The 22,448-nt window shown below is 40.0% G+C and overlaps 1 protein-coding gene across 1 annotated transcript in view; it reads right to left on the bottom strand.

The window, feature by feature from the left end:
• The window catches only part of ptprdb (protein tyrosine phosphatase receptor type Db), a 227,288-nt gene that overhangs the window by 19,221 nt on the left and 185,619 nt on the right, over positions 1-22,448 (bottom strand). The window contains exons 16-32 of the mRNA XM_088004866.1: positions 22,206-22,353; positions 21,932-22,080; positions 21,616-21,760; positions 19,403-19,705; positions 18,065-18,258; positions 17,659-17,685; positions 17,003-17,120; positions 16,149-16,736; positions 15,652-15,746; positions 14,470-14,726; positions 13,162-13,255; positions 11,513-11,737; positions 11,264-11,424; positions 10,545-10,556; positions 9,470-9,582; positions 7,811-7,908; positions 4,669-4,792 (exon numbers count right to left, since the gene is read on the bottom strand). Coding sequence (XP_087860992.1) covers positions 4,669-4,792; positions 7,811-7,908; positions 9,470-9,582; positions 10,545-10,556; positions 11,264-11,424; positions 11,513-11,737; positions 13,162-13,255; positions 14,470-14,726; positions 15,652-15,746; positions 16,149-16,736; positions 17,003-17,120; positions 17,659-17,685; positions 18,065-18,258; positions 19,403-19,705; positions 21,616-21,760; positions 21,932-22,080; positions 22,206-22,353 — 2,851 coding nt within the window. The remainder of the gene's footprint in view (positions 1-4,668; positions 4,793-7,810; positions 7,909-9,469; positions 9,583-10,544; positions 10,557-11,263; positions 11,425-11,512; positions 11,738-13,161; positions 13,256-14,469; positions 14,727-15,651; positions 15,747-16,148; positions 16,737-17,002; positions 17,121-17,658; positions 17,686-18,064; positions 18,259-19,402; positions 19,706-21,615; positions 21,761-21,931; positions 22,081-22,205; positions 22,354-22,448) is intronic.

The following is a 22,448-nucleotide window of genomic DNA, read 5'->3' as shown; positions in this document are numbered from 1 at the left end:
GAAAAAATGACAAAATTCTTATAGCTTAAAATAATTTGTGTGACAATATTGTGGATGTTCAGTAGGAAAACAAAACGGTGAAATACCAGATAAAAAAAAGTATATGTTTTCCAATCGGTTAACTGTAAGTCATTAAGGATGTCTGGACTACTTTGATCATCTGAAGTTGAAAATATTTAGACTTATCAAACCTGAACTGGATTGTTCTAAACTGGTTAGTGATTATTTGATTTATAACACTAAGATCTGGTGAACACTGACGCACATTGAACAACTCACTGACATGTTCATTAAATCAGGTATGCTGATCCGAGTCCAAAATCTGATCCGACCATCTGAACGTTGCAGCTAAAGTCAAATTTCATCAGACCAGGTAACATTTTTCCAGTTTGTTTTTGCCCGGCAGCTAACGGGAATGGCACCTGGTGTCTTCTGCTGTTGCAGAGATGATGATATTCTGCACAGCTCGGTTGTAAGAATTGGTTATTGTTGCCTTGAACCAGTCTACCAATTCTCCTCATCAACTTTGTCATCAATAAACCATTTTCACCCACGCGATTGTGGCTCACTGGATATTTTCTACTTTTCTTAAATTTCTCTATAAATCTGGGTCATTTTGTGTAAAAATTAAACCAGTTGCTTCTTAAAAACTCAGACCAACCTGTCTAATACCAACCGTCCCAGATTCAAAAACACTTCAATGCTTTACTGCCATCTGATTAGCTGATTCACTACTCATGTTAAAAGACAACTGAACAGGTGTTCATAATAAATGGCTGGTGAGTGTACATTTCTAAAATAATAATAAAAAAAGAACCATAGTGTTCATTCAATTAATATCGAGTGCAATCACTACATCCCACAAGTTTTTAAAAAGCAGCTGATTAAGAAACAATCGCGGTTCTTGATGCGAACATCCCAGTGAACATCAATTATTCTTATGATTAAGCTGTATGACAGGGGGGAAAAAATGAAATGGATTATTAAAGTCTACCACTCTGAGATGGTTTATGTCAAAGTAATAAAGGTTGAAAATCATATAAGTTCTTGGGATTAATGTTTTCACAAGGCCCAGTGTCCTCTGGTGTTGGATTGTTCCGTCGTCTTGTTTTATAATACAAGCTAAGACGATCATGGGCCTAATCTGAGTATACTGTGGATGTTTCGCCTACAATGGCAGTACGACTGTAAGGCTCTCTCTGCGTAAGACTCGGCTGACGCTGCCTGTCCTGCAGGGGATTGTGTGCGAGTGTGTGTGATGTGGGAGACCGTCAGTGTGTGTTTGATTTGGGATCAGGCCCGCTCATCTAGGGCCTAATACCATAATCCCAAAAATCACTGAGTCACAGCTCAAACATGCATGCATACGGCAAAACACCAAAGCACACGCAAAGACATGCGTTCAGAAATGAACGTTGCGCGTTGAGCCATGACCCGATTCTGCCGAGGTGGGAGACGAGAATCCTTTAGAGATTTCTGATGACGGTTTACAGTTTAAAGAAAGGAAGAAGTCAAGGCGGGGGGGGGGAGCAGAATCCTCACAGAAAGAAAGTATCGCAGCAGATTTTCTGAGCCAGATTACTTTATGAGGTCGACCCATGCGGTCGTAAAACCCCAACCTGACATCTCACACAGCACAGACGCTCAAACCCGTTTAAATGAAAGACTTTTTTTTTCATTTTTTTTTTCACACATCTTAGTTCCAATGGGATGGGGACAGACAGTAAAGAGAAGCTTCTAACATGTGTTTATCAACCTCAGTCTTTAAAGGACAGACGGCTTTTATGCTCTGATGCGCTTTAACTTTATTGCAAGGGACTAAAACTGAGGCATTCTGCAGATAAACGCACAAAGACTTCCACTTTCTCGGTGGCTGTACTGGCTTGGCAGAGCTTGTGCTTTTATGAATGTGCGAAGGAGACTGGGAGCAAAAAGTGCATATCTGTGCTTTTGCACATTCTGTTTCTGTTTTTTTTATTTTTTATTTCCAAGTTTGTTTGTTTTTTATTTACAGCACAGTGAATGTGTGTGTGTGCGTGCATGTTTGCATTGATGAATGTGTGGTACTGTGGGTTTGGACGTGCTCAAGAGTATATGTTTTCAAAGCTGAAAGGAAGACAGACAAGCCAGAGCTCCAGGACAGATGGGGGTGGAAGGGCTTCTCACACATGCTCTGCCCAGATAAGGCTCATCTGTTTGGGCTTGGCCTCCCACTCCCTCCCTCTCTCAGCATTGGAGCAGCCGGTTTCATTGCCTCGGGTCCTTCCCAGCTGAGGTGGGTGAGCATGCTTCAAACGCACAATCAGAACATAACTACGACTATTTTTTTCTTATTTGCTTCCTGTTCTCATTTTAGATCATTCACCACAGGAAAAAGTGGTGCACAAAGAATGTATTACTGAGTCGTCTGAAGATCATATTTTCATAACCAAATCCTCTGACTTTGAAGTTATTACTGCGTCTTATGAAATCGGTTTTACATTAGGGTGCCATTAGAGGTGGAAAGATTTCTGTGATTTATCGACACTATTTTATATCTATTATAGAAAACCATGTGAGACTTTATGAAATGTTTAATATAATTTATATGATAAAATGCAGAATAAGAACATTAACATTAATATTTTTAAGCATATTGTATAAATTCAATGAAGAGAGCCTTTTTCCACACACCCCTTGTTAGTTGGTACGTTTTTCTTCATTTTTAATAATTGTGCTTGAAAGCAGACTGGAACTGCACCAAAAAAAAAAAAAAATCACCAGCTGATGATTTTCAGCTTCACGAGTCCAAATCAATGACTGGTTGAAAATGAAAAAATCTGATTTTTATCTGACCAGTAAACTCAGCACTTTTAGATGAGGAAGTTATTGTATTAAAAAGCGATTTTGAGAAAGAGTAAGGTGTTTAAAATGAAGTCTAAATAAAAAGAAGCTGTGCAAAAAAACATTTAATATAGATTTTTAAGGAAGAATATAAACTCTTAATTTTAGCTACAACAAAACAGAGGTGCATTTCAGCTGTTTTTGGGAATTTCATGCTTTTGCCATTTCCTACTTTGGTAGTTTCAGGTTGATGCACTTTCACTGCTTTCTGAAAGTGGACCAAACTGTCTAGACACCATCATATAGTTACTGCAGCTGGTCTTTTGGTGAAACAATGCAAGAGCAGCAGGTGAAACAATGAGCTACCCAGCATATTGCTCTTGTGTACTAGACAGATGTATAGGCACACAGAATGATGGCAGAGACCATGACAGACTGCTGGGAGTTGCTCAGAAATTGAGAAATTGCAGGCCAAGTATTAGTAAATCTGTCACTTCCTCTCTTTGGTTTGCTAAACAGTCTGTTTACCTTATTCCAGGTTGCTTGCTTTTCACTTTTGTAAAAACCGTTTACTTGCAATGAAACCAAGATTCATTTTGTCTTTGATTTAAACAGTAAAATCCTACTTCACATTGGCTAGTCTCACGCACAAATGTCGACTATTTTCATCCTTCTATAAATCACTAAAGACCATTCATCATAAAACGGCTGGAATATTTAATTGCTTTTAAATATCGTTAACAGCAGACAGGTTAATGCAAAATAAAATAAAAAAACTGAATCGGCTACAATCGGCATGAGCAGGACGAATCTCTGATCAGTGCAGCTCTATCACAGGTTCAACAGAAATCCAAAATTTCCAAAGCACATAGAAGCAAAGCAAGGTTTTGGCCCTGGTTGCCTCATGAGCAGGTGTAGAGCCCAGGCATCCTTACCCTATCTGTGACAATAAACATTTTCGACACAGGGATAATGCGACCTGGGATTTGATGGAGATCCAGATGGGATGTTAAAGCCAGAACCATGTAAGATTGATAGTTGATAGCGGTTCACTGAATGTGCGCAGCTGCTCCAGTACCATCGTCAGCAGCAGCCCCTGGCACCGGCACAGGTGTTGTGCCAGGACAGCGGTCAGTGAGACTAAGGAAAGCAGCATTGACAGAACGGCGAGAGGTCCAGATCTACATATGTGGGAGGTTGTGTTTACTTACTTGTGTTTATTTCTTTTATCAAATCGATATCATTAGTTTAATTTTATAGTTTTTTTGCCCATCTCTTTTTTGCGTTACTTCCTCGCATTAAATAGTTGTGTTGTTTGTGTGATTTCATAAAACCAATGTAAGGAACAGCATCTGTATGTGCAGTATTCAAACTCCAGAAATGTAACTCTACTGCATCTGACAACAATATTTGGTTTAACAGTTATTAGGTAATGTCGGTAATTAACAGCAACTAATTTCCCTCAAGAATTTCTTTAATCATTTGTCTCACTGAATGTGTTTTTAAAATCCTGTCACACTTGTGATTATAGTGTTGCAAATTGTGCCCGCAATTCAGCATTCCTGGCATCGAAACCCGGCTGTGGTTCTACAGATTTTCTCTATTATTACACCGGTCCTAGCTTGGCTGCTGCTAAGACAAAAAAAACAAAAAAACAAAAAAAAAAAAACCAAACCCCTTAAAAAATGCTATATGATGGAAATGGATGTACATGACTCAGCAAATTCTCCAATTTTTTTTTTCTCATAAAATTGATTTAGTAACTTTTTCATCTAACTGCATCCAAACCTAAAACTCTCAATATGCCTTTAATAAGAGCTGCAAGTCTGAGGAATTGTTTCTTACCATCAATGCTGGAGAGTATGACCCTCGAGTGATCATATGCAATGACGTTAGCGTAGCGGTTCTTTGGTTTGTTGACCTCCAAGTTAGAGTTCTCCCATGTGAACTGCTGAGATGGGTCTATGGACTGGAAGACACAAAGGCAACACACAACATAGATTTAGAAATGTGTTGATTTTTTTTCAGAATCGACAGGAAATGGATTTACATAATAGCAAGAAAAGAAAAAAAAAAATCCAAGAACTGACTCATATTCATCTTAGTTTTTATATAAAATTTTTTTAATGTAATTTTCAAACAAAAATGTCAAAGTAACAGAAATATTGACTATCTTACAAATGCATGGATGTAGCCGCCATGGCTGTCAGTTTTTGAAAGATGAAAAAAGCCTCATGCTATGCATTAATGGTCAAAGTTTGGTTAGTAGGACCAAACAGAATCCTTTATGGATAGTTATGAGTTTCAGGTGGAATTAGAGCGAACAATGGCAAAAACCTAATGGTATTAAGTTCCTTTCCCTATATCTGAAACTGCAAAATCTTTCTCAGTACAAAAGCAAAGAAATCATTTATAAATGTACTTCTGACGTCTGTCAGCTGCCTATACTGGTTCAGATTTCTTGCTATATGTAGAAGTCTGATTTATTAGACTGATGATTTATCTTATCTTCTTTTTTAGCCTGCTCCCTTTGTGGATGGCTCTTGATTGCTCATCTGTCTTCGCTTCACCTGCCTCGCCTGCTGATGGTAGCAAACGGTTTGTATGGCAGCCTCAATTCCTACAGCTGTGGCTACAATGTGGCATACCACCATCATGTGGATGTGTGTGTGTGTGAAACACACACCAAAACTCAGAGAACCCTCATAACCACCTTGTAAACCTTCTCTTTCACAATACTTGTTTCTAACGAGTCCATCCAGTCTGAAGTCTCGTCTTCAACCCCCTGCTTTAGACAGTTGGCCCCAGGTACCTGAACTCACCCACATTCACTATGTTTTACCACTTAAAAGCCTTGCTTTCCCTGTACGCATTGTCTACAAACATCATGACACACATGGATTCCTTTCCAACCCTGTTTGTCACGTTTTCCATCATCAGTGCGTACAAGAAGAGGTCAAGAGCTGAACCCTTGATGCCTTGAACCAGCGACAAACCAGTGTATTCCCGATGCTGTTCCCAAGTCAGGAGAAAACGGGGAGCGCAACATTTTGAATTAAATTTTCTCATACAATTTTGTTTTAGGATTTTTTATTTCAATCTTCTGTGCTTTTATTCAAAATCAAAGCATTAAGTGTGGTTTCAAACCAGTATACTAAAGAAAGAATTACTGTCTGATTAATGACATATGGGTACGGTGTTGCAAAGGGTATTGTTTTTCTTGTTATTGTCACTCATAAACACACAATGATTTATTTTATTAAGGCAGGAAGGTTTCCAAACCAAAATGGACCAAAGTAATTGCACCAAGCATTCTCAACTACTGGCAATGAGTCTTCTTTTTCCTTGTAGAAAAATTTGCACCCTAAATAAATGAAATCATCATGTGAAAACTGCATATCGTATTTACTCAAATTATCGGATATTAAAAATTCAATGACGATCTAAATCATTTTGCAAAAACAGGAGACTTCTGTAAGGGGAAATACTTAATTTACTGACGTTTTTGCCGTTAACTTAAAACTGACTTCCCACCAGACACTGGAGAGAGTTTTTAAATTAAACAGTGTCAAACAACGCTGAGGCGCCAGCGACAAGCCACTATTAAAAACACGTTGCAAATTTAAGACGAGCACATTAGTGACTCTGGACAGGAACACGGATACTTATGATATCCCTTTTCAAGGAAGACTTTCCATTTTCAACAGACACACTCGCTACCAGGGAAAGATGATAAAAGCACAATAAATTTCCATTGGTAGAGAGAGGATGGTTGTGTCAGACCATTAAGCTCCTGGAGGGTAATTACAGTGTAACCGTTGCTGTTAGCTGGGAGAGGCAGACATGAGGTCATTACAGGGCTGTCAATGGAGAGGCACAAAGAGGGAAGAGCCAAGGCAATTTAGCAATTTTGAATATTTTACGACACATAATTATGGTTTTTGTGGAGGAAAAATGGACAGGAGTGGTGCTGGCTGAGTGCATGTATGCGCACTCGTAAGTTCAAGACGGCTTTCCACACAGTGCCAACACCAAGTGTGTCTGATTATCACACCGCAATCATTTCTGGCCTCCCTCCTGCTCCTCGGCCGCTCTTCCACCCATCTCTTATGCTCCTCTGCTGAGGGTTAAGAAGCGAACAAAGCACACAGTCATGCAGAGAAAATGTGAGGCCCAGCAGAGCGGTTCCCGCGCCAACCACAGTCTCACACACACAGCTTCTCCATCACCGTCTTGTCTTTTCCTCCTGCTAAATGCCCTCGTTGGATTATTTTTTTTTTCTCGGCTTTTTCCTAAATGTGTCCTAGAATTGCTTTATACATCTGTCACGCACAATCTGTCTCTTTCTTGTGGTAGCCAATTAGAGCTTTATGCCTTCTCCTTCACCCAAAGGCCCTTTGGTGGACATGATTTTTTTTTGTGGCAAAACAAAACATTTTTACTGCTTTAACAGCTCTCTGCGGAGCTCATTGTAATGCAAGCTCTTGCTGTAACAGCCGGCGTGCTTGGAAATATTTCTGCTGATCTGCCCACTTTTGTTAGCGAGCATTACCAAAATTCAGGCACACCGCTATCTCCAAGTTAATACCATCATTGCTTTACATTAACTGTGCTGGGAGTTGGACGCATCCAGTAAAGAAGTTTCAGAGAACATTTTCTTTCTTTGCGGCTGCTCCTTGATTGCTGCTTTCCCTCTTTCGACACCAGAGCGCAGAAACAAGAGCCCGATAATCATCTGGCTGAAAGCAAATTCCTTTCGAGCTCGCAAATTTGACATTTTCTCTCTCATATTTGCACGCAGAACAAGACAACGGTAAAAGGGAGGAAAATGGACTTTATCTTGTATCGTTTCAAAGTCAGCAAATCAAAAGGGGATGTCAACGCGGAGGCTACTGAAATTGAAAAATGACATGGCACTGATAAACATGACTGACTGCAACAAAACCAGATGAGTTTCCCCCGAGTTGGAGATAATCAGCATTCCTACCTCGTACTCTTGAGAGAACTTGAGATTGTCATTTGCCTTGAGGCGCTCAATGTGATCTGCCAGCTCAGAGATGGGGACGGGCGGGTGACTTGCCATGCCTGCCAAGCACAGCGAGAAACAGTGAGACGTTGTTTTGATACCGACATTGTGCAACCGAACTATTTTAGAAGAAAAAAAAATTAAAAGCTGTAGTCTCTGAGGTGGTGTTGTTTAGAGTACTGCCAAGAAGCAAATGGAAGTTAATTATTTTGCAGGCGACTTTTATTCGGGCAGAATAAAATCATAATGATGTACAAAAAAAAAAAAAAAAAGGCGTCCTGATTGCGTATGAGCGCTGCTGGTGAGAATCAACAGAACAGGTGGTTAAAAAAAATCAGCATGGATTTTTTTGTTTTTGTTGTTGTTGTTTTCTGTGGTGTTGCTCGGTGAAATGTTGTCAATTAAAGCTGCTTCGTCCTGAATGGAATGGAAGGTTAATTAGTATGACAGATAGAGGGAGAGTGAGAGAGAAAGATAAAGAAGGAGAGAGAGAGAGAGAGACTAACTGACTTGACAAACGGCGATAACCACGGTAGACTGATACACGATAAGCTGCGAAAGGAAAAAAAAAAAAACATCAAAATTAACCTCATTAGTGCAACAATCACCAGAACCAGCATTCCATGTTTAGCCTGTGTGTGCTGGTGAGAAGTTTACACACATTCATCGTTTAGGCAGGAACGTTTTATGAATTTTCAGTCTGCTTTTAAAAACACATTTCAACTGTTCTTCCTTCAGAGTGACATGACAATGCAACAAAGAACTTTGATTTTTAAAAAGTTTTGTTTGGCTGCAAAAGTTTGAATTTCTCTGGAATATCTTCCAATCCACACAGGGTCATGATGATCAGTTTCTAAGTGAAGGTAAAATGTCTTTAACTTGAGCAAAGTACTGGGGTTTGTTCTAGTTATTTAAGCTGTTTTCATACGACTGAGCAGGAAAACTGCTTGATTTCCTGAAACGAGTCTGACTTTTCTCTTATTCCTTTACTTTCAACCAGATTCTAACTGTCTAACTACAGACACAAAGATATGAGAACTTGGGTCAATATCAATAGCCTGTATTGATATTGCAAAGGCAAATGCAACAAAATGGAAATAAATATCGGTTGTTAATATCCAACCAGTTTTACTTAAAAAAATGACTAATGTCAGCCGATACCAATGTTAGTGCCGATACACCACGCATCACGCCAGCTAAATATTGATTTAAAGGAAAGTTGAAACATTTGGAGAAGTTCTTCCATCTTTATTCTTTGATTCTTTTGTGTCAAATGCACCAGTAGAGAAGACAGAGTGAAACAGGCCCTTAGCATGACGCTGTCGCCACCAAGCCTGATGACTGGTAGAGTGCTAGGTCTAGTGCAAGATCTTCTTTCCCAGTTGTCACCCTTTAAGTCCATGTCAATATAAAAATAGGTTCAGCAAAAACATAACTGTGGGTTTATGTTTACATTTGAGCTTGTATGTATAAACTAACTCTGACTCTGTGTGTGGGAAAATCTAAATTCCAACTTATGCACCCAAGTCTTCTTAAAATATTATTGGCGTTAAATGAATGCAATCTTCAAGATCCATGTATGTAAACTTCTCACTAGCACTGTATACGTCTCCCACCTACCTGGAGTCTGGAAGTTGATCCTCCGCAGCTCCACAGGATCTGTGGGATGGTGGGAGGACATGGCTTTGCTGCAGGGAAAACTGCCCTTCCTTCCCTCGGCCTCGGCTCTTTTCCTAGAACAACAGATGAAATCTGGCTCAGTATCTAAAACACCTGGTATGAAATTAAGTTTAAGTCTATACTCTTAGGCCAAACTTAATTATTTTTTCCAATGTCTCAATAATTGGACGTGATTATTGGTAGCCTAAGATCTCTATTTTCAATTTATAGTTCCTGCAGAACCAACTCAGGTTCCTCTGCCTGGTTGACAACATTCAGAAGAGCATCAAAACCTTTTGATTAGACTATCAGCACTGTGGGTATAGAAGAAACAAACTTTGTCAAATAACATACAAATGACTTCTAGGCACTTTGAATAGCATCACTGGAGGAAGACAGCTTTGTCTTGGCACTTGAGGAACATGGAAACCCCATGCAGAAAGAGTGGGACTCGAACCCAGGACCTTCTTGCTGCAAGGTAACAGTGCTAATTCAAATCTAAAAATTTCTAAGCTAATCAAACCTAACCAGAAAGTCCAACTCTGCTTTTAATGTAATCGTGAAAACACGAAAGGGAAGCACTCTCCATATGTTTTGCTTTTTAGCATAAAGACCACCTTAGACTTGGAGAAGCATAAAAACTGTAATGCATAAGTTTGTCAAACCTAGACATCGATTTTCTACACTGATTAAACTTCATTAAGCAACAAAAATAGATTCTTCATTTTAGCCAGAAGATTGCTAAAACCTCTTCTTGTCGTTTTATGAACCTGGTATCGTGTATTACCACATCTTGTGAGCTGATGTATAATATTTACACTCCCATAATATTGGCTGCTATATTTATCCAATGCAGTGTATAAAGCTTTTCTTCTTGAATTATATAATCACTTAATGTAAAGAAGCAGTTATCAAAGCCACATTCGCATAATTTGACACTAGTTCAGTCTAATATCTGCACAAGTCCTTGAAGAGGTTTTTTAGGGCGAGTGGCCCTGTAAGCCAGAGGAAATGTAAATAAGGAGTGCTTGTTTACCTGTCAGGTTTGCTGGATCCAAAAGGGGGGGGGGATGTGCGGATAAAAGGACAGACAAGAAGGAATACCATTAGTGTCCGATCAAAGTGCATCAGAGACAAAAGGAATCCTGAGCTCATCACTTTCTTTTTCACATTTACACTAATCAGATTCTTGGTATGGCATTAGATATGTAAAATACCACCTCCTGTGGACACAAAGGGCAACGGTAGATTTAAAAAAGAAAACTTCATTGCTATGCACTGGATACGCATCATGGCTAACCGTACTGACGCCATTACATCGAATAACGGATTAGAAAACATGGCTCCAAGTGCAACTTAACTCCAGATGAGACATCAACAGTCAGGAATCTCTAGGAGTAACCCTCCAGGGCTTATGAACATCAGATTATTGGCATCAAGGTTAACAATTTTGCTATGCCACATCTGTCACAGCAATTATTTATGTGCATTAAAAAAAACAAAACAAAAAACAACCTCTTGCCAGCAGAGCTGATGATTATCATTAAGAACGCTAATGGCTCGTAATGTTATCTTACTCTGTCTCTTATGTAAGCAAATGCTGCCATCCATATATAGGCGATAATACAGAGTACAGGGACAAAAATGATTCAAACTGAATGGAAATCTATGAGATAATGGCTTTTAATTCCTCTTTTTTTCAGATGAATACAACGAATCATATCTCAATCTGTCTTCTAAGAAGGTTACTCTTACCTCTTAAATAGAAGAATGGCGATGACGATACAGACAATGAAGATGACAGCCAGCACAGGGCCCACGACCCACAGCAGACCCTCCTCCTCGTCAACAATCGGCTGGGGATCCACGTCCGATGCAGTCACCGGATCAGAATAGGGGCTGGTTGAGAACATTGTCTGCAGGAAGTCATGAGTTCAGCCATTTTAGCATATTTTTTTTTTGCATCAACAACACTGTTTCCCGAGCACACGAGACCACGCTTACGTTTTCTGAGAGATCCAGGAGAGCAAGGACAAAGAAGACATACTCCTGCCCACCCTGCAGAGGACGGTTGCGGAAGTCGCCGTAGTTTCGGCTGTCGCCTAAAGTGAACTCCAGTGGGAGGGTCTTAAAGTGAGCCGTGACATAGGCTCTGGGCTCTGACTGGCTAGCCTGCCTGCGGATGCGAAGGGCCCGGCTGACGCTTGTCCTGTTGATCTCTCGGAGGAGCTGAAAGGGAGAGCAGCGGGACAGTCTGGTCAGAAACTTATTTAGATGAGCGAGAAAGGAAAGTGTTGGCGAATAAACAAGATGTACAAAGTACTCAATCATACTAAGGTAAATGGTAGAGTTGTGAGGGAACAGTTGGGTGTAATTGTCCTTTCAGCGCCTTGCACAGGTATTCCACTGTCACATTACAACTGCAAACTTCAATGAAATTAATGGCACCACACAAATTGGCCCCTAATTATAAAGTAGAAGGAAAATGATGCTGGGTCTTAAATATTTTACAAAAAAAAAAATATTGGAAAATGCGGGGTGCATTTCTATTCAGCACCCCGGGGCAAAATTGAGCAGAACCACCATATGTGGGGTTTTGGTTTATGGATCTGAGCAGCTTCTCCACAGTAACCATGAGCCTTTAGGCTGCTTATCTGATTAATGCAGTCTTTGCCCAGCCCATCAGTCTAGGTGGATGGCCATGTTTTGGTAGGTGTGCAACTGTTGTCATAGTCTTTCTGTTTCTGGGATTAAACAGTGCTCATAAGATTGTGGAAACCTCTCTACAAGGTCTTCAGGGCATTGTTTGTTCACTCCTGCCCTCTAACTGACCCTGATTTCTTCTCTGGATTGTTGTATTTACACCAAGATTAAATAAGACACAAACAAACCCTCTGTCCATCTAACTTTGGGGTAAAGGAGGGAAATCATAATTTTCATGTGTCCTATTCATTTCACTTCATAACTTTGCACCCCTCTGTGAGGGTTTATCACATGACATCCCAAGCACGCGTGCGCGCGCGCAGACACACACACACACACACACACACACACACACACACACACACACACACACATTTGGGATGAATACATGAAAAAAGTGGAAGATTTCATGGAGTTTGAATACTTTGGAAAAGCACTGAAATTGCTAAAAGTGTTTTAGTATATTTGAATCCTAAACAACACCTCTTTAAAGAAAGAAATCTCTGATAATTTACCCAACATAAAAAAAACCCATCGGTGCAGGAGCAATAGGCTGCAGAAAGCATTGTTTCCAAGGCAAATTTGTCTTCATCAGCTGAGGTGCCGTCACATTTATCCGCTGATAAATTAAGCAGCGCACCATAAAAAGGTTATTGAACTAATCTTAGACACAAGAATGTGCCTTCAGAACAGCATAATGAGGTGATAAGGTCTTTAGAAGTACCCGGAAGTGAAATTAGATGGGAAATGGTATGCAAAATCATTGTTTGGAATAAATGCGGTACAGACAGCCTTGCCGTCTACTTTCCCTGAGCTGCATAAGCGTTCACTTCACTTAAAGGCCCCTCATTGTCCAGATGTCCTTTTTCCTCCTACAATTATCACTGCTGTCACTGAACCCCGTTGTCCTATGAAGATATGCATTATGATCAACATTAAGCTCTGCTTACCTCATCCAGATTCATCTGATCAGGATCGTCCCAGGGATTTAGAAACTTTCCTCCTCTCTGCTTCTTCAGTGGCACCACCACCACATAATAACCCCTGAAGCAGAGCAACACTGGATTCAAGACCAGGAACTTGGACAAAGTATTTACAGAGCTTCCACATTTTGCTACCGCCATATATAAAATCGCATTAATGTAATCTCTTTGCTCAAAATTCTATACCCCATCAAATACCCCATCGTGACAATGTGCAAAAAGGTTTTTGGAGATGTTTGCAAATTTATAAAAAAATAGAAAACTAACAAATTCAAATTCCAGTGCCCACTACCCAGCCTAAAACAATACACCAACTTGGTGACCCAAGTTGATGTATTGGGTCACTTCAACCCAATACATGTATTGGGCCCGTCAGATAAAAGTCTGACACGCCCTGATCAGAGATTAGCCTGTCAGAAACAAACAAACAAAAAAAAAATGCTTTTTTTAAACCAGCAAAAGCATAAATGCTCAGACGTTCACTCTTCCCTTTTGGAAGTTGTTGTTAAAAAGACAGACATTCAACAGTGAATTCAGATAAGGTACAAATATACAGTAAGAGTAGCTATTTATTAACAAGAAATCACCACATCAGAACGTTAGACGTCAGCAGAAAGCAGAAAGTTGAGCAAGTTACAGTAAAGTCATAAAACATGCTTTAAAATTGCTGATAGACTTTTAGACATCTCTCTGTTAATGTGAAGTGATCACAGGAAAAACACAAAGAGACCGCTGTTTTGAAAATAGAAAAATCATGAATCATGAATGAATCGGGCACAAAATCTTTGACTGGTGCCTCTATATCGATAAATAAAGCTGGTAGATTGACAAAGCTATCACTTGATTGTGAGATCATCTATAATCTTTACAAATGGTTTCTAAGGCAGCAGTCAGTACAGATTAAGTAATGACAAAAAAAAAAGACTGTGAATAAAATCCACACTTTTCAAGACATAAACAACATGGCAATTGCAAAGAGGACAAATGTAAACAGCAGAGTGAGTCATCCGGGGTTTTGAAATGCAAAAAATGCTATCATTTGCTATCTATATTTGGTTTTATGGTTACAAAACACAGACGAAAGCATCAGCCCTGGGCTCTCATTTGTGGGAGTTTTCAGACGTGCTTTGCTGCCAAATGTTTGAAATCTTTTGTTATAGGCCAATAAATAAAATAAGAAAAACCTGAACCTGAAAAACGATGAACCTGAAACTACACGACAGGAAACAACTTGTTACTATTTAACCACCACACGAACTGCATTCCCGTCATTACCTGACTTTTGCTGTCGTCTGCACAGTTGGCAGCTGCACAGTCACCATTCCATCCGCATTTGTCTTTCCCACAATAAGGGGTTTGCTTTTCAGGATGTCTGGGGCGGTTGTGGCAGTGACGCGGTGCTGCAGCCCGCCAGCGCTGTTGGCCCGGTTTGTGAGCAGGAAAGAGTACTGGGTGTCCGGATCCAGGCCAGTTATGAGCTTCTGAGTCTGTTTGCCGTCCACTTCCACAGACAGGCCTTTTCCATACAGAATCTAGGAACATAATTCACAACATGTACGATGTTTTCAGACTTCAAAACAGTTGTTTTTTCAACTGCAAAAACATCTACACCGGGCTGCAGATCAATTATTACGCACTTTTATTGGGTAATAATTTCAAAATAAAGCTAGCAACCTGCAAGCTTGCATAGTGTACCTCAAGGTTACCCTCTGCTTTTTCAGGTTATATATGAATTAGCAAGCTGGAGAAGAATTTTGTGCTTTAATAGTTAAAATTTCTCAATGCAGTTACCTGCTTACAATGTCATTCTCCAATCCTTCATTACCAGATCCTCCCATTGAGTTATGTCCAGTTCACCTTGCTTCCTTTTGGTAAGTTTTCAGTTTTTATTTTCACTTTTCAGTGATTCCATCTTTTAAAATCACAATCATATAAATTTACCAACAATCCACCCAGGGGCTGCAGGTGAAAATTAGCCTGTTGAATCTGGTCTTAGATGATGGGTACTGCCTCTTTTGAATATTTTAGTATATAACCTAACTACGCCAAAGTAAAAATGACTTTTAGAGTTTGAGTTGTCACTTTCAGTTTGGCTCCTTTCTGCTCTATAGTCCATTTACTTTTTCATCTGCTGGTTAGTATTTTGATTTTGTAGGTGTTAATGCTACTTGTTTTAGGGTTTTGGATCAGCCTCAGCTGTTTTCACTCTGGTAATTAGTTTCTCCTTTTTCTTATCCTAGTAACCATTGCCTGGTATTTGCTCCTTGTTGGTCCAGTCATTCATTTTCAGGTTCTAAAGTTCTCTTCCTTTCATGTTACATGGTTCTAGTTGAAGTGTGCCATCCCTATTTTAATTTAGTTTCTGCTTTTTACTCTGTATAAGTACATTTTTGTTCCCAAATTAGTTCATATTATTAACCTGTTTAGTTATATACCATGCAGTGAAAATTTACTTACAGTAAACGGCTGGGCAGGGTTCTTGTCCCGGATCTCCCAAGAAAGCAGAACCGAGTTCTTCATGGCTGCCTTCACTCTGAAGTTGGTGGCAAAAACTGTAGCACAGGACAGACGGGAGCAGAAGAGCAAAAAGATTTCAAGAGCGTTAGATTTTTTTTTTCTGCAAAATGAAACCTATGTAGTCTTACCTGTGTTTCATTCTTTAGAAGCAGACTCAAACTAGCTATTTGATCTGATCTACAAACAACATGACTGGACAGAGACTCTGCCCCAGACCCAAGACTCTTACCTTGCTTTATGAATAGGCTGTTGGGTCTAAGGCTACAGTGACAAGACAATGAAAAAGGACACTTAAGATGCAGTAACTGTATACTGAGTGTTTGTGGCCATGTGTATGTGCAAATTTGCACAATCTGAGCTCCAGAAGGCTATTTGAACCTGGTTCTGGCATCCAGAATAATGATGATGGGTTTGCAAGAATGTGAGCGTAGTCCTACCTTGGTCAAGCCGTTGCGTCCTGAACTGGATCCTGGGGCTGTACGGCCCAGGACCGACAACTGTGAACGCACACACCCTGACATCATACACAGTATCGGCACTAAGACCCTCCAGCAACACACTCGACCCAGGAGTGGGCACCACCACCTCCGTAGCGTTCCCCCGACTATTTATGTCCTTATACAGCACAGAGTACTTTGTAATTTTTCCATTTTGCTCTATCAGAGGGACTGATTTCCATGTCAGTTTGAGGTAAGTAGCAGAGGCCTCTTCCAGAATGATATTTTCTGGGTATCCAGTCGGAACGTCTTCTGGAGTGGTCACCTCCTTGACAGATTCCTCTCCGTAGCCCATTTTGTTTCGGGCAGAGAGTCTGAACACATAGTTAGCTCCCTTGTGGATATCCAGAGCAGTGTAATGGGTTTCTTTAGTGGGGAACTCCACCACCGTAAAGGGAAGAACATCCACGCGGCCGAAGGTGAGTCGGTATCCCAGCAAAGGGGTTGGTGGGTTGGGAGGGGGATACCACTGCAGAAGAGCAGTACCTAATTTAGTTGCACTAACCAGCAGTCTAGGTTTCTCAGGAACTAAATAAAAGGGAGACAGTAAAAGAAGAAGAAAGAGAATGATGAAAAGATAATTAGAGGGTTATTATAACGCACATTACTCATAATCAGAAGCAAAACGGGATAATACATATAATGTGCGACTAAATGACAACGCAAGGTAAGACATTATGACGTATGACCAATTCGGTAATTTAGCAGCGTCTAATGTTAATTAATGAAGCTAAACATGATTACTCATAACTGAGCCTTTTTATCAGTGAGTCTGTTTGTGAAGGCACACTTACAAGGCAAGGCAGTGCATGCAGTAACAGCTTTGCTGCGAGCACCGTCACCCTTTGCGGTGTAAGCTCCCACTGACACAGAGTAGGCTGTGTCTGCTTTCAGGTCTCCGAGCACAATCTCCTAAAAAACAACCATCGGCTCCGTCAGCTACAAGAGACAAACAACTGTGGCATTGCTGGGTCTTAAGATCCAAATGGATGGAACAAGACAGAAACGGTTTGTAGACAGCAAGGCATTCAGTTCAATTGCAGTGCCTAAGGCTCTTTTTCCATTTTGATGGAAAAGCTTCTCCTTGGAGATTATCTTAGGGAAATGGAAAAACAAATTTTATAAATTGTAGAAACTTAATACGAAATCTCATTTAACTGAACTAATTTATTTTCTTTTTTGTCTTTTTTTTTAAACCACATTTAGTAGAATATATTTTCTAACTTATTTGAATAAAAACAAGCCAGATAAATTCAATTCTCATTTGGGAAGTTATAAGTACTGGTATTTGTCTTCAAGGGAAAAAAAAAAAAATAGAACAAAAACTCAGTGGAGAGCGGAGTGAAAGCTCTCGGCACAGTCTGGATTTTGAAGGTAAAATCTATTCTGCTCGTAATGTTTTTTTTTTTTTTCCATTTTCATTAAAATGCCTGACAAAAGGTTTACTTACATATTCTGCTGAGTTCCCATATTCCCACTAAGCAATGAAGCCATAAAGCAGGAAAAAAACAAAAATGCACACTTTAGAATATTCGTACAGGATCAACAACATACCTCTAAATTTAAAGAAGTACATCAATGAACATTTTCAGAGACTATTGTCGAAGGCTGTTTTCATAGTAAAAAAGCAATATGGTCATTGCTTTCTAAACAGAATACATTGCATATCAGCTTGGCCTAAAGTGGTATTTATTTATATTCATCCTGCGTGAAAAGACACTTATGTCTTATTTATTTTAGGTTAATTGCAACCTACAATCAAAAATGAAGTCGAATGACTTTTCCTCTTTGTTTTTCATAAATTGCTCCTGGCACAGATTACTATATAAGTAAATAGTTGCTTGTGTTCGTGTTACCTGTGAGTCATCTATGAGGATGTCTTTGATGAGGGATTGACCTTGTGGTTCGCCATAGTTTGTCCGCACATAGTGGACTTGGTAGCCACGGACCTGTCCATGTTGCAGCTCAGGTGCCGGAGCTCGCCACTTCACCCTAATGGCCGAGGCATTCACTGTCTCTGCTTCAACCCCTCGTGGAGGACCACTTGGAACTACAAATGCATTTTGGAATAGAGGTCAAGGGTCACAAGTGATGGGCACTTAATAGTAAAAGCTGTCAATTTAGTCCTGTAGAAAATAGGTGGGCAGAAAAAAAAAATCCAAAAGGTGGGGAAAAAACATTACAACCCTTCAAAAAGTCTTTAAGTGCTGTGATGTCTGGTAAAAAGCCGATGGGTAAAACTGAGAGAGCTTGAGGAAAATCATGGTTGGAAAAAAACGGTGAAGTACAGGAGGCAAATGTAGAGAGAGGTAAGAATGGCAGAGAGTGAAGTATTTGTTGCCAGCGGCAGGAAAAAAGTGGCAGTCATTCAACGAGAAAATACTGTTATCAAGAAAGACATCTCTCGTGCTGCCAAGAACTGCACTTTTACCCGAAAAGAAAAAGACAGAGAGAAAAAAGAACCTCCAGTCACCTCTTGTTATCTGACTGACTCCAGTAAAAGCACTCTAAAAATGGTGGACTTAGAAAAAAAAAAAAGATTTTATGAAACAAAAAGGACTAAAAAAATATGGAGTGAGTGTTCAAAAATTTTTTTGCAGATTCTTGATAGCACAAAATACAGTTAAGAAATGCACATTCAATTATTTTAATTGGTAAAGAAGACGGGGAGGATTTTGTTTGTAAGACATGGTCAGTCAGAAAAGGAAAGACAAGACGTAAGTGGGTTGTTTTGTTTGCACGGATCATCAGTATCATTATAAAATAATGAAATCAAGAGAGTTCCTCGTTACCAAAAAACAAGATTTCAAAGGATAGGAAAAGATGCAGGAGGATCTTTTTCTATCCTTTCCAAAGGATAGGAAAAGATGCAGGAGGATAAAAATGTCAGTGGAAGAAAATGGGCTTCTGGAAAGAAGGAATATTCGGACGAGATTTCCGAGTTTTGGGTTAATTTTTTAGGTTATTAGAGGGAAATCAAAGCAAGGATTATTAAAATGGGTGGATTTGAAAGTGGTTCTAAGATGCAACATTCACTTAAAACTTAAGCTCACAGAAAGAAAAATGCCTCTGCCAACCAGTGGTTGTTAGTTGGGGGTGACCCTCATTCAATATTAATCGGCGGCCGTTGTTAGTTGGGCAGACCAGCCTAAGACGGGTACGGGAATATATTTGCATTTATTTCAGGAACATACCATCTTCCTCGGTGCGGACAAGCAGCTGTAAACTTTCCGGTCCTTCTCCAGCCTCCGTGAGCGCTCGAACAGTTAAGCCATACTCGGTCCATTTCTCAAGATTTTCCAGGAGATACGGAGAACTTCCCGGAGGAATCCCGTCAACTCTTTTGGACGTTTTGTTGCCCTCCATTGTGGAATACTGGATGGAGTATCCCGTTATGACGCCGTTCTGAAACTCCAGGGGTGGTGGAGCCCAACTTACCAGGATGCTGGTAGAACTGGGACTGGTGCATGTGATGTCCTGGGGAGGTGCTGAAGGAACTGGTAGGCCAGTATTGAGGAAGGTGGTTGTTGTTGGGGTAAATGTCATTGGGTGGTGTGTGCGAGTTGTTTTGTGTCGGATGAAGAGGTCAAGAGGGTGTTTGCCATGAAAGAATGATGATGAAATCGAGCGGATGAGAAACAGGAGAACAAAAAAGACAAAGAAACATAAAATGAAAACAAAACACTGGATAACGAAAACTCCTTGTGTGTGAGAAATGACTTTGTGTGACTAGAAAGCAAAAAATAGCTGAACAAAGATACCGAATGAGGGGTGTCACATCTCTATAAATGTTTGGTTAATGAAAACAAGTGAATGACTTCAAAGAAATGTAACACAAAGACACTGAGTAGAGATATTACACATAAAGATGCCAGCTGTAACTTACTTGTCCTTTGCCTAATGAAGATTCTCTGGTCCATGCTGGACTTCTCATGTCTATCTGCGAATTTCTGGCCTCTTACCTTGTAGTTGATTGAATCTGACAGAACTCAGATTGATACCAAACAAATAAAGGCTTCGACTCTAAATCATTCATTCATCAATTTAAACCCTAGATTAAACCAGCCACACAATTAAAAGAATTGCAAATGTTTTTAAATTGTGTTTAATGATTCGGTTTTCAAAGAACTGAAGAAGTGGTGTTGTTCTCAAGTCGGTGGCTGACGTGCGTATTTTTTCTGATGTCAGGTTTCAGATGCCAGTATTCATTCACGTATTTGTTTAAGCATCAACCATGAAGTCGGTTAAAGTCTGGATTGCCCCATTTTGACAATGCAACAAATGAACTCATAAAGATGCGTTTGGCAGAGAAATTTGTTGATTTCACCAGGTACAAAAGTATTCACACTTTTTGAACTGTTCACATTTTGTCACATTACAACCCCAACACCTGATGTTTTGTTCACGTTTAAAAAGCTGAAAATGTAGAAAAAAAAGAAAGAAAAGATTTTATTCAAATGCTGTTTTGGAGACCAAGCTGAAAACCAAAATAAAATAGTAAAGATAACAGGAACACCACCGAGTGAGCCAGTAAGTATCAATTTGAATACATTTTTTGAAAACATCTACAGACAAGGATCTCTTGACAAGGCATGCGCTTTTTATTGCTTTTAAACTGTTACCCTCAGGTAGATGTTATTGCTATTGCCATTGCTTTTTTTTAAACAAAACATTACAGAGCTGTTCTTTATAGCAAAAAATCAGTATTCAAACAAAGACCGAAGATCATTTGTAGTTTTAAAATACCTCTTTTCATGATCAGAAAAGAAAGCATGTTTAAATCGATGCCTGTATCTCTCCAATTCTGTCTTGACATTGTCTGTCGTTTGAGAACATCTGGATGGATCTGTCTAGCGTTCTGTTTTACTTTCTGGGGTGATGTATATGAGCAATTTCATGTGCTCAGTCACCAATAAAATGTCCTAGCTGGGACTACAGAGTATTCTATTCTAGAAGAGCCCAGTCAAAGTACAGAGGTAAATATAATTGGAAATCTAACAGTCAGATTTAAAAACTGGCTTTTCAGAGATGGCCCAATATTCAGCCCAACATCTGCGATTGAGATATTTTACCAAGAAGAATGGGCAAAGATTTTAGTCTCTGGATGTCAAAAGTTATAGAGAGATATACGCCAAAAGACTTTCAGCTGTCACCGCTGTGAAAGCTTTTTCTACAAAGTGTTAACTCAGGGGGAACAAAAAAATCCCCCCAAAGTGTCCTAGTTTTAACATGAAAAATCCAAGCAACATCAATACTTTTGTAAAGGTCTATAGCTTGGGTGTTTTTGAGCACCTTTTTGGCTCAGTAGCCGTGCATTGTCAAAACAGAAGCTTGTTTTCCCCTCTTCTCTCAAATCCAATCTCAACCACACACTTTCACACCATGTAGTGCGTGCAGATAAACCTACGTGTCTGTGGCGTGTCAATGGACACTTCGTTGGTGTATGCTCCAATCCCATTTTTGCTCTTGGCGGCCAGCTGGAAGGTGTAGGTGGAGAAGGGCTTCAGGTTCTTCAGCAAGTAGGAGGTGGCTGGCTCGAAGCTCACTTTCCTCTGAAGAGGCGCACAGATAAGAGGAAGCTCTTAACATTCAGGTCAGGTCGTCTTCTCTCTGCTCTTCATTCCATCCACTCAAACATCCACTTTTAATATTTATGTTATCATCCGTCCGGCCACCAAGTAAACAGTCCACGCTACCAGTCCATCCGTTTTTCCTGTGCCTACCTCTTCAGTGTCGTCGACCCTTCGATACACCAGTTCGTATCCAGTGATTTGGCTGTCTGGGCCGCCCTGGGTCGAGGGGGCCACCCAGGACAACAGGATACTGGTCTCAGACTTGGCTTCACCCTTGAAGTCCAATGGTTGAGATGGAACTAAAAAGAAGAAGAAGAAATGGAATAAGAAATGAAAATATGACTACTTATGTGTCGTGTTTTCCCAGAATTATGGGGCGATGTGCTTTTCATAGTGAATCGTTTTGTTGTTTCTCTAAGTTTACCTCCAGTCTTGGCTATAATTTGGAGATCCTGTGACAAAGGTCCATCTCCTACAGAGGTAAACGCCAGCACTCGGATGTAATAGGTCTTGTTAGGAGTCAGATCCTGGATGGTGATGAAATTGGTGCCTCGGACCATCTGCTTCTCCCACTGTACGCATCAATGCAACACATGCGTGCTCAGTTTTAATGCTGCCAATAAAGTGTCAGATTTTAAAGTTATTGACTCAAATGGCGCAGAACCAC

Source organism: Poecilia mexicana, unplaced genomic scaffold (assembly GCF_051168715.1).
Source record: "Poecilia mexicana isolate PSO_F unplaced genomic scaffold, ASM5116871v1 scaffold_1, whole genome shotgun sequence".
NCBI classification, from domain to species: Eukaryota; Metazoa; Chordata; class Actinopteri; order Cyprinodontiformes; family Poeciliidae; genus Poecilia; species Poecilia mexicana.
The sequence above is the reverse complement of the archived record's forward strand: the minus strand, read 5'-3'. Positions and strand labels throughout refer to the sequence as shown.